The 12,546-nt window shown below is 41.6% G+C and overlaps 1 protein-coding gene across 1 annotated transcript in view; it reads right to left on the bottom strand.

Moving 5' to 3' along the window:
* Positions 1 to 4,622: 4,622 nt before the first annotated feature.
* The window catches only part of prmt3 (protein arginine methyltransferase 3), a 60,465-nt gene continuing 52,541 nt past the window's right edge, over positions 4,623 to 12,546 (bottom strand). Inside the window, exon 16 of the mRNA XM_044355682.1 lies at positions 4,623 to 4,872. Coding sequence (XP_044211617.1) covers positions 4,763 to 4,872 — 110 coding nt within the window. The 3' untranslated portion in view covers positions 4,623 to 4,762. The remainder of the gene's footprint in view (positions 4,873 to 12,546) is intronic.

The following is a 12,546-nucleotide window of genomic DNA, read 5'->3' on the forward strand; positions in this document are numbered from 1 at the left end:
AGGTCTGGAAGCGGACTGGTTGTAGCCGCGCAAAGCACCAAGTGCAAAGCTTTTCTATAGCTCCGTGGCTCCGTGGGAAAGACCTGGGTTTGCGTCAGTGCAGAGCAAGGTGCCCTTCGCGTGACATTTTCTTGATAATAGGACTTTGATAAATCATTGGCCTTGGATTCGGATTTTTAAAGGGACAACTGGCGCCAACACGACGGGGGGGCGCGTGTATGCGTGCGTGAATCGTGTGCGTTCCTGATTACGCACGGTGCATGCGTGAGCGCTGGACGTACTCTTACAAAGATGATTAATACACTTGTCTCCAGGGATGTGTAAGATGCTTACACACGTACACAAAGGCATCACACTCACACAGAGACACACACACCTCGTTTAGGATAAAGATTTCCAGGTTCAGGCAGATTATTGGAAGAGATCAGATGCATCAGAGTGGTATGTGGGTCCAACTAGTGTTTGCATCGTGCTGAGTCGAGTCTTTCTAGTACAGTTACTATTACAGTAGCAGTTCCTGGGAACAGGAATTCACCGTGCACAAGCTTTTGGGGGTTTTTTTATATAATAACGTTGTCTTGTTCCGTCTTTAACATTCAGGCCTATAGATTCAGAAACTAGATTATAAAAGCAAAGTGTTTATTAGCCTATATGAAGACGAGGCTGACATTGTAGATAAATATTATTATGCATATCTATATACATACATAAATGTAATTGTAGGAAGTCGTGTATGTAAAATAGACTGTTAAAAACGATGTGCTAAAAATGGTCTGAACTATAAATAGTTTTTCCACTTGGCAGGTTTTACGCACGGCGCGCTCTAGGCTCTATATTCCTTTGTGCGTCACCGATAGAAGCATTGATCAAGGAAAAAAAAAGTTTAAAAAAAAAGTGGGCGAGGTCTTTATAAAGCTACTCATTTGTTTAAGTCTTACGCAAGAAGGAGGCCTTTTTTTTCTAAAATCACGTGTGTGAGGAGTAACTGGAGCCAACCACTGGAGTCTGGACTGGAAGCTGTGACAGCGGAGGAGGGAAAAAAAAAGTGCCATACTGTAGAGATCCTAAAACACTGCATTGCGCATAACATTGTCCAAGACTCCCTTTAACCGGGTAATACATATCCAAGTCGAGTGTGTGGTTATTTATCCACAAACTAAAAATACACGAGCGACCTCATTTGTCTCATCAATTCAGGAGAAACTCGTTAACTGTAAACAGTTGTATCTGCAGGCCTCCATAGACTGATACAGTAGACAACACAGACACATTCACACGTATGCTATGGTAGGCCTACATAGGCTGCACATAAAACATACACACACACACACACACACACACACACACACACACACACACACACACACACATGCCTACACACACACACGACAGGGAAAACTGATTTCATATCAAGTGTTTAATCTCGACGTTTTGCAGCAACACTGAAATATTTTTGTCAATAAAGCAGACTAGCGCCGGACGGTCCTCTCCTCTGATTGGCTGATTGTACTTTGGAAGCTAAACTCAGACGTGTTTAGCGTCCAGTTGTAAATATGTTAACGAAAAATAAACGGTTAGGCATATGCATAGTTGCCTAGCAACCACGTTTAGATATTGCCCGAGAATAGGCCTAAGAGGTAAAGCCAAACTGAACATAACAGATATAGGCCTAATGGATAATAATAGGCCTCATAGTAATAATAATTACCCTATAATAATCAAATTGCCTTGTCAAATCTTATAATAATAATAACAATAATAATAATAATAGATACTCATTTTTATTGATGCTTTAATGCAGAGCTAAAATCATTATAGGCTAATAATACGTCACTCAGCACTTGCTCAAATATAATAGCCTACAGCCTATAAGGCAAGAAAATCAGGCTATCCAAATATCTTAAAGAACAATTGATTATCATTTTAAAATATTTTTATCAAACTGTAATAGGCTAGTTTAACGCGCTGACCCAAAGCCCATAAGAATAGCGTAACTACAGGCCTGTTCTTTCATAAACTCAGATAATTCTTGATCTATTCTCTCATCCGCTCGCTTTTTAACAGACTCATTAAAATAACGAGGCTGCAGTTTTGTTTTGTTTTTTATAGGTTGTCCTGTTTTTAACCTGCGCTGATTTCACGACAGCTGAGAAGCTTTCAGGCAGTCTCCCCGCTGGTACCGGAGTGGTTTACACTGGGACACGCAGAGTCCCGCTCGGGGGCCGCTCACTTGCTATGCACGCTGCGCTCCCTCCGCTTGTAAATCTCCGTCCGTTCCAGATAAGAGACTGGAGCGGGTGTATTAGCCGCCGCCTTGAGTTTAATTACATTGTCAACAGAGAATAATTGTAATTGATTTCTGCTCCTCTTCCAGAGTCCGCTGAACACAGGGAGTGACACACACACACACCACACACACACACACACACACACATACATACATACCATGCCAATACATCCAGCTTGTCTCTATGTAGCAGAACATGGTTTGCTGAGCTTTACGCATAGTTTTTTTTTTTTTTTTTTTTTTTTTAAAAAGGCCACATCTGCCAGAGCTGCATGCATTAAGGAACCTGCAGAGATTTCAAAAACAGCTGATGTAAAATATTTTTCATTCTGGTTCCCAACTTTTAATCATTTTCACAAAAGAGAACCACCTTCACAAACTAAAAATACCGTTTAACTGTTTAATATAAGCTCGAATCGATGTCTGGCAGACTGGACTTAAAATTGGTGCCTCAGTTCTATTTCTTTTTGATTTTTGATTTTTTTGGACCAGTTAAAGTCTTGATGAAGCAGCTGAACTAACCGTCTCGTGGATGGGGTATTCTGGGTGTCTCCTCGTGCTCGTTAATTACATGAGCTCGTGTAATTAATTGATCACTCCGACTGTCGCCTGAGTGATAAGAAGACGCATCCATCTGCAGGGGCCTGGAAAGCAGTGATTCAGCGCAGGGGGTCGTCCAGAGGCCCACGGCTGCTGCCATCATCATCATCATCATCACCATCATCATCACCATCACCATCATCATCAGTCCTGTCCTGGGTGACAAAGCCTTCACACATTACAATTCAAGTTCAGGCGATAATTTGTGCCACTAGTTCAGCAAAAACGGTTAAAACGTAATAATGACTATTGAACGGTGTCTTTTCCATTCATGTGTGTGTTTTTGTAGTCTCCTAAAAACAAATATGAGCTAAATTTTCCTGAGTTTATGGCCCTTTTCTCAATTTAGGTAACAACTTGGTCTTTAAAAAGGTGTTGTTCAGTAGACAGTGGGCCTATAAGCCACCCCAACATAAATCTGCTGTCGATTGGTGCAAATTAATCATCTACAGCTGAAGTATCAAGTTTGGAAAAGTAGAACAAATTACTGCAACTACTAAAGTTAAGATAAATAACATTCATTTTCTTTATGAATGTGCAATGGTGCAAAATGGGTTTACAAAACGAACTTTATAGGAAAATAAGACAGTTTTTAAAAGATATAATCTCTCACTATGTGCATCAGAAAGCCTATGAGATGCAAGTGATATCTGTATTTTTAATGTGCCAAAGCACTTTTAAGATTTTCAAACACAGCAAAGTCAGTTTTAGCTGTTTGATTTGAATCATTGCCAAATAATAAATCAAAAAATACTCAAGATGCTTTGTTCATTTGGAAAACAGGGCTCCTGCAGGAATTCAACATGCTAAACTTTCAAAAACAAGTCTGCATAGATTCATCTCATCCAGGTAGAACATCAGGTTGAAAATGAAACTAATCAATGGACTGTGGTTGAAGAGCTGACAAGACATTTAGGAGACAACTGCAGTCCTGTTGAACAAACTTTCACACACATCTTCCACAGAAAAGCCTGTTCTTGTGAGCATAAACCACACACAGCTAATGTGAGTAGACCGTATTAATACGACGGCAGAGAGGACACAGAAGCAGTAGAAATACATCAGAAAAAGGTGACTGCAAGTCTGCAATAAGACAAGCAGCCGGCCCCACAGTCTGCTCCTCCTCCGCACAGATGACTACACTCTCTCTGAGTGTCCGGGATTCATCATCTCAGGGAGAGAGAAGCAAGGAAAAAAAAATCTTTAATTGTAAGCAGGGCTGCTCAATGAAGTATGTAAAGAGGCTTCAGTCAGCCTTTTTAAAGCTTAAATTCATTTCGCATTGTCCCAGTAAACTCACGGAAGATGGATGATGTCCACGGCGAGATCCTACACAGCTCAAAGTAGGACAATAAGGAGGAGAATGTGGAGGGAAATTAAGAGGAATACTCGGAAAAACCTCAAAATCTCTTTAAGAAAGAGCTGGCAGCCAGTTCCTCTTTTTAGTAAGACAATTTGATTAGAAAGGAGGCATGTGAGTTATGGTGCATGATGACAGTGGTCTGAATTACCCCCATTAAGTTCTTGGATTCATATAATCTTTGTTTCAACAGCATTTATACGACTATATTTGAATGTGTAGTTAGGATTTGCTTCACACTGAAACAAAAGTTTACACTGAAAGTTCTTTAAATGGTGTTGAAACAATATATTTAACCTAGATGTCACCAAATCAATGCTTACTGGGCTATGATCATCTAACTGTATGCTTAATAAAACACACTTACAAGCAGAATAACTCATACAACATTGTGTTTTTTTATTACAAGGCACAGAAATAATGCAAACATCTTATGTTTAAGTCTAACCTGCTCCATTGGTTAATTAAAATTCTATATGTAGTTACTATTCTAACAGTTCTCTGGTCAGCTGACTTTACTGCAGGCTGTAGGTCTGCTTCCTGTCTTGGAGGTCAAAGGTGACCAACAGTGAGCGAGGATCCTTCTTGTTTTTACGCACGGTGATTTTTCCTTTGAGCTCCTCCCCTAAAAAGGAAGCACAGGAAAACCGTTATCAATACACACTGTTTCACTATGGTAACCACCATATTATATATATATATAGATATATATAGCGTGCAGGTCTTTTTGGTGCTTTCACAGTCAGTTTATCATCTGACGCACCTACACGTAAGACTTTCTGGAGTCCTCATCTGTGTTTAAAAGTGTTCTAATCACCAAAAATCAGCTGCTGTTGAGTTTAGTTTGAATTAAAATTTGGAGTTTTGGCACCGTCACCCGTCCCTGCTGTGCATGTTCGCTTAGAACAAGAAGCAGGACTTTGGTTCAGCCGAATGAACTTAAAACACTTATCTGTTTAAGTCTAATATTATTTCAAGCGCGAGGTTCCTCTAAAGAACTCACAACAAAAACATTAATACAGGGTTAAAACAAAAAATGAAATGTCAAGGAGAAAGAGGAAAAGGTGCTCTGAAATTCCAAAAAGATAAATATAAGCTGCTGTATGAACAAATTTAACAAGTTACAGATGCAGCTCATGACTTCTCTCTCTATGGTAACCGACTGAATTTGTTTTGAATGGCAAATTATGCATTCACGTATGTACAGTAATTCATGTTCAAGTGGGTGTAAATGAGTGTTGTTCACCTCAGAAAAAAAGTTCAAGTAAATAAAACTGTTACTCATTTTATTTCATGCTGATAACAATCCTCAGTATATCATGACAATAACAGCAACGCCTTTATATCAGACTTAAAAAGGCAGAAACAATTTCACTGAGTCAGCCATCATCATCAGCGTGTGACATCATCATCATCAGTATGTTCATAATAGAAGAAAAATTAACAATTGCTGATAAAAAAAAATCTTCCAGCTGCCCTGCAGCAGTGCAGTGCTGCTGAGTTCAGGCCTCTGCAGTGTGAGCAGAGATGCAATGGTGCTTATAGAAATGATGATGTGTGTGTAAAAGGCAATATGGTTTACTACATGTTAATAAGCAAGACTGTGCGTAAGTGTGTTATGAATGCAGACCTGGTGAAATCTCCAGATGGCAGCGAGGAGGAAGTGCATTTACAGTAAGACGCACGAGCGATCGGGAGGCCAGGAGAAGACGATGATGATTATGACATATAATCACTCTGATCAACTTCACGTTTGACTGCTGGATGTAAATTAATGTTTATCCAAACGGCAAACAAGGATGCTCTAACCCCCCCCCCCCCCACACACACACACACACCTCCTCCCTTTGTGCTACGCGCCCGTCATTGCTGGAGGTTAGAGCACACTAAACACAGAAATGCAACATTGCACAGAGCGAGAGCAGTGCTTTTGATGAAAAGTGCTGCAGTGCTCTTCTTGTAGCGGCGCAAACCGCAGCGCTGTGTGCTCTGCCCTGCTTTTATATAATGCACGTCCAATGGCAATGCAGCATCAACAGGAAGTAGCAGTTACGATGGTGCTAGATTAACTGTAGCTGTGACTGCACGAGTTAGAAAATCAATATTGTGACTGTTAATTTATTCCATATTCTAATTCCAAAGGAGCCTCCTAGTTAGCTGCTTTGTGTGCTGGGTAATGATTTATGTAATGCTCTTCATCTTATGCCCTTCCTTGCACAAACTATGCATGCTCACTTGTTTGGTGTCAAACGCCCATCGGGGAGGTTGTTCAAAAGCTTCAGAGACCTGATAGCGAAGCCACAATCTCTTTTATTCCTCAATCTGGTTGAAACAGCCTGAAGATCTCAGACCCAGTGATCTTGAACAGTGAGTTAGCCATTTAGAAATATAACTAGGAGTCCCAAGTCCTTGTGTGCCTTAACGCACTGGTAACAAGTGTAAAGATTCTGAAACTAGGAGAGGAGGCTTTGCTGCAGCATTTTAGAAATAATGAATAAACCAAGTTAGAGTAGTCTAAATGGAAGGTTATGAATGTGTGGATGACTTTTTGAAGATCAGAAGAAGAAGTGGCTGAATTCTGACTATAATTTGTATTTGACTGTATATTGTATTTCATGTTGAAAGGATTACTGGACAAAACACCTGATTTGAGAATCAAAGTTAAGCTTTTAACATTTCTGGCTCAGCAAAACAAACTGTAACTGACAGAAACTTTGCAAAGGAGGCTAAAAGACGTTCTTCTGCCCTCTACTCCATCACAGAACTAATGAACTGGACAAAGACAACCTGACTAACACAAAAGGTCACTAACACATGCCTGCTTTGTGCTTTCTCTGTGGCTTAAACACCAGTGAGCTCAATATATAGTGAAGGCTGACGTGTGGTCTGTGTACATCTGGCTGAAATGCAAATCTGCAGAAAAGAAAAGAAAAATCTTCCGCTGGTTATTATCTATTGTTTCAGCTCCTCTTCCTTCACTCTCCCTCTGTTCCAATTATCAGGTGATGCTAATGCAGACCTCCCAAATGTAGCCAAAAGAAACGGCCATCTATGTTGCAAGTTTATCTGTTTTACTGTACAAACTTGATATTCTAGCCCTGCTCCATTTCTGGATCTATTCCCTTTAATATCTATAAAGACAACAAACAATCTTTGTATTTGTTGTCACTTATTTTATAGGAAATTACACAAGAAGCCTCAATTTAGCACTAGATGTAATCTGGGAACTGTAACAGAGCCTGGTGCTCATGAGAGGCGGCGGACGGCTGGAGTCAAATTCAAGTTGGCAAAAGGCCGATAAAAGTCAAAGGAATAATTGCTTGACCTTTAGTAACCTTTCGTTAAAAAAAAACAACAGGAAGAAAAAAGTGGTTTGGGACCAAAGATCTTTGCCCTCAAAATAACTGCAGCAAACTGTTTCAGATCTAAGTATTAAAACATACAAACTGAACAGACTGTCGAGTCGTGGTGCGACTACAGCGGCTCTGCTGTAATCAGTCAGCCCAAACTCCCCATGGAAGAGGGCCACAGTGCCTTCAGTAAACTGGCCCCTCAGATGCTGGGAGAAAGAGTTAACCATGTGTGGAAATGAGTCAGGGAATGGAGCCGGGCTCTTGCTGCCATGTCGTACATCAACATGCCAGTGTCATTAAGCACAACCGGGCCCACAGAAACAGCTCAACGCAGTCCTTCTCCATGAAATTACACTGGAAATACATGGCATCGCATTAGTGATTCATTTAAACTGTTGTCATTTACATTTTAACCATTTACCTTACACACATATCTGCAGCTCCATAAAGTGAGGGGAAGTAGCTTAAGTACTTCAAGCCTCATCGTTTTCAGTTTTTACAGATTTCCAGAGAAAACAGCGGAGCAGTAGAGCACTAGAGTCTCTCTAAAGCTCTGTTCAGACATAGAAACATATGGCGCAGTGAAGCAGTGTTGCTAAAGGAGATGAAAAGACATAGAGTTGTGAAACTGTAAAATAGTAGACGGTAACACAGATGGTTTCCCGGGATCCCATGTCATTCATTGGTTGGCCGTTGCAGTTTGACAGCTGATCATGTCTTCTCAAAAGTTTAACTGTTTTCATCTGATCACTGCGAGGGGTGTTCCTCCAATGAATTCAGAGTTCAAAAGCATTACTCCGAAGCAACACGTTTTTATCATCTGAGTTTTAAAATTTAAATTCTCAAAGGTTTTATAATAATCAAAATTAACACAGAAACAAAGAGTGCAAGACACAGTTGTATTGGCAAGATCGTGGATTCAACTAATCATTCCAGTGTCCCTAAAAGTGTAAGAGAGAGAAGTGTTTTTGCTGCAAGACACAGGAACTGAGAACCAAAAGGTTAACTTCAGCTTTATAGTAATACTATATAGTGATACCCTAACCCTAACCCTGGCCCTAACCCTGCCCATAACCCTAACCCTAACCCTAACCATAACCCTAACCCTGGCCCTGACCCTAATCCTAACCCTAACCCTAATATGATTTTTTTGGCCAATGGGGGTCAGCACGACAAACTGTAAACACAACATTGATACCACCTCAAAGTTGATATTACAAATTTGTTAGGAAACAGCTGTCGATTTACACATCCAGCTGAAACACACTGACATTAGCATTCATTTGGAGTTGTGTTTCTGGCTACCTCCTGAATGTAAGTCTAATATTCACTCTCCTTTTAGCTCCGGTTTGGTCTCCACCATCTCCTGAAGAAAATATGTGGCCCTTTAGTCACCAAAAGCTCCACTTTGTTCCCCAACTAGTCGCCAACAGTGTCTGTTTGCTGCTTGGTGCTGAGCAGGTGGAATATAGTTGGGTTATCAGAACTTTTTTTTTTACTGAAAACATCTTGAAACGAGGCTGATGAGAGCGCTGAGACTGAACAAAAACAATAAAGTTGTGAGCTTTAATACAATGCTTCCAGATATGGATCTCTCCTCTAAATACCAAAAGCATTTAGATGAGACACTTGGATGCATTTCTCTCATAAAAAAATGCCAAACCGGCATGGCTGAACCACTTTTGACCCCATCTCTGTCACTGGTGATGCTCACAGCCGCATTTCAGCCCAGGCTCTTTGACATCCTCCCTCTTGTTCCAATCTACCTTCCGGTTTTACCTCTCAGGCCTTTCATGTTCAGTGCAAAGCTAAGAAGTAGAACTGATGGGCCGTATATCCTGAGCATCACTCTGCAAACACAAATCCAGCCTGTGTGTTAAATTACAGCCCCAAAGAAGTCGAGGCTTGGCTCGACACGGATGTTGGACAGCTCAAGGACCTTCGGAGTTCAAACGAGAGGGGGGGCGACGAGAGGGGGAGGGGTGTTTAAAACTGAGCCGGGACAGGTGAGGGCGGGGGGAAAGAGGAGATTGGGAAGAGCTACAGCACTACTAAAGACAGAGGAGGTGAGTCATGAAAGTAGGCGGGAACAAAGACCTGACCGTCCAATGAAAGTCCTGACAAAGGACAGACGCCTTTGTTTCAGCTGCTCTCAGTGGCCCTCAACGCAGGTAACCAGGCCACCGCCTCACCTCGGAGGATCACGGGACTTTCTTGCCAAAAAAAAAGTGTGACCTCCTTTCTCTCGGTGAACATTAAGTAGGTAAAACTGTGAAAAAAAAGGACCCTCCTCTTCAATACTCGAGCTACACAAACACATCAGAGCATGACAAATGATTCGCTGTTTAATTTATTACGCTGCCAGCCGGGAGGATTTGCAGGAATGTTTTGTTCCAGCCTGCTGCGTGCGTTTTCTCTCTTCTGCCGGCACCTCCCACAGAAACGCAGCCTCAGAGTTAATTACTGCTGCACTCGTACAAACACATCAAATAGGATTCGGTCTCTGCCACGATAAATCACCACAGACAGAGTCGGTATTAAAACAAACCACTGGATGTTTATGCCCGGCCCTCACTACAGTCGATCAGAGCTGAAGGTGCTTCTTACTCAACACCCAGGAGGAGAGGCCACTGTGTGTGTATGTGTGTGTGTGTGTCTGTAAGAGAGTTTTGTCATCTTCAAGGTGACTTTTGGAAGTTTTCTCTTGTAGCCAGAGGAGAGTTGAGTATAGCAGTATGCAAGTACTCTTGTGAAGTGTGTAAAGGAGCTGTGTGTGTGTGTGTGTGTGTGTTGTAAAGTACACCATAGGAGCCTAGCAAGCAGCCAGTGAATGCTGTTAAAAACTCCATTTCTGGTTTACGGCCCCTCGAGGAGGCTGGGGACTGTCAGGGCACCGGGGTGGAGCGAGCACATCAATAACACCTCTCTCTCTCTCTCTCTCTCTCTCTCTCTCTCTCTCTCTCTCTCTCTCTCTCTCTCTCTCTCTCTCTCTCTCTCACACACACACACATACACTCACTCCTCGCCTTTATTTTCTTCATCCTCTTTAAGTTTCCCTCTTCACGCTGCTCATACTGCTCGGCTCACATAAGTTTAAGCTTGACTCAGCTCCATTGAAATCAAAACCGGCTGATTCTGAGCTGAAGCTGTAAACACGTGTGTATGAGTTTGCGTCTTGGCTCGTGTCCACATTACAACATGTCACTATGCCTCCAAGAGCCCAGATGTTCTGCTGACTGTAAAATCTGGCACAAGGTTAAAAAAAAAGACACAGGGAGAAGATGCAAACTCTGCCAACCAGTGGATTTGAACATTTGAGATTTTGGCCTTAAGGTGGCACTAATGGAATGCGCAAAGTGGAAAGGGTTCATCCTCTTGTGAGAAGTAATATGCTCAGTGAATGTCGGGGGCAAAATATTAGGAACACTTTTCAATATAATGCACTCCAGTACAGCACCACCACCCACTACGACCTCAATAATAAACATAAAGTAGAATTATCACCTTTCTGACAATGTCAATAAAAACTGAAAATGTATAAATTTCATAAAAGTAGAATTTATGGCAGAGCTTTTCTATTGGATTGCAGCATTAGATTGCACAGATGTACCTAATGACCAGTGAGTGTATATATACATTCTGGTGACAAATTAAAGGAATAACCAACACAGAGTTTTTGTGAGGTGCTGATTCTCCACAAGCTGCTAGAACAGCTTCAATGCTTGTCAGAGATCATAAAAGTCTTGGAAACTCTGCTGGAGAAATGAACCAAAACACCAGGCAGTGAGGCCCACAAGATATTCCCTTATTTGGAGTTTTGATGATGGTAGTGGAGAATACTGTAATGTCAGATCTCCTATAGATGTTCAGATGGTTCAGCTCTGGTGACTTTGAAGTGATTGCAGATGATTCATCATCTCCAAACTATTCAGTGACCTCTCATGTCATGTATGGAAGCATCTGCATTTGCTCCTTCTCCATAAATTTACACACAGGTGCGTAAAATGAAACAGGGAGCAGATGCAGACATTCTACATCGCATTTGTCAAACGAAATCTTCTCAGTTTCGCTCTGCAGTTTCCAGTTTCTGCACGGTGTTGGCGTACCGTCGTCCTCGGCTCCGCTCTCAGATTCAGCTGCGTTTATCTGACCCAGCGGAGCGCGGAGCCTGTGATAGTGTTTGAGCAGCGTCAGAGGTTTTGAGGTTCTTATCATCCTGGCTGCTGCCAGAGGAGGCTGAGCGTGGTTAAGGGCCGCCGGACATCAAGCGTCTGCGTACCCCTGCAGGTCATTTATTACAGTAGACTCCATCTGATATCTGGTCAGTGAGTGGACAGCCGGCCCCCCGGGCCCATCCATCCTCACATCACTAGACACATCCACGATTCCCATTATGATACAGTGCACAGAGTGCCAGAGCTTACAGCAGTAATAAACACAGGATCACTCACACAACACACACAAGGAGTAAGCGTATATACTGCACTGTAATTATACAACAGTTATAATTACTGTTTTTTTAAGAATATAATTCAGTTTTGCAAGACGGAAGACTGATTTCAGGATAGCAGAAATGATTACACCAGTATTTAGTTAATTAAAGCTTTAACATTTACTGATCTAAACACGCACGCTCAGGTGATAAATCTAGAGGTTTTCCATTTTTTATGGCATAAACAGAAGATGAACTGAGCAGTGAGCTATAGCATGGCTGAAATATCAAAGTTCTTCAACAGATAATTCAAAGTAAATAGAAATAGGTGAATAACTCAAGAGGAAAAGAAATGCTGCGAACAACGAAGGCCAACTTTGAACTAGACTACTTTTATTGGGAATGCTTGTTTTTGAACTGTTTGTTGTTTGCTGGACTTTCCATCACTGTGAAGTCCAGCGCTGGACATCGACTAAAGAATTCATCCAGAGATTTTATTTACTGCACCTTAACA

This window comes from Thunnus albacares, chromosome 1 (genome assembly GCF_914725855.1).
Source record: "Thunnus albacares chromosome 1, fThuAlb1.1, whole genome shotgun sequence".
Taxonomy (NCBI): Eukaryota; Metazoa; Chordata; class Actinopteri; order Scombriformes; family Scombridae; genus Thunnus; species Thunnus albacares.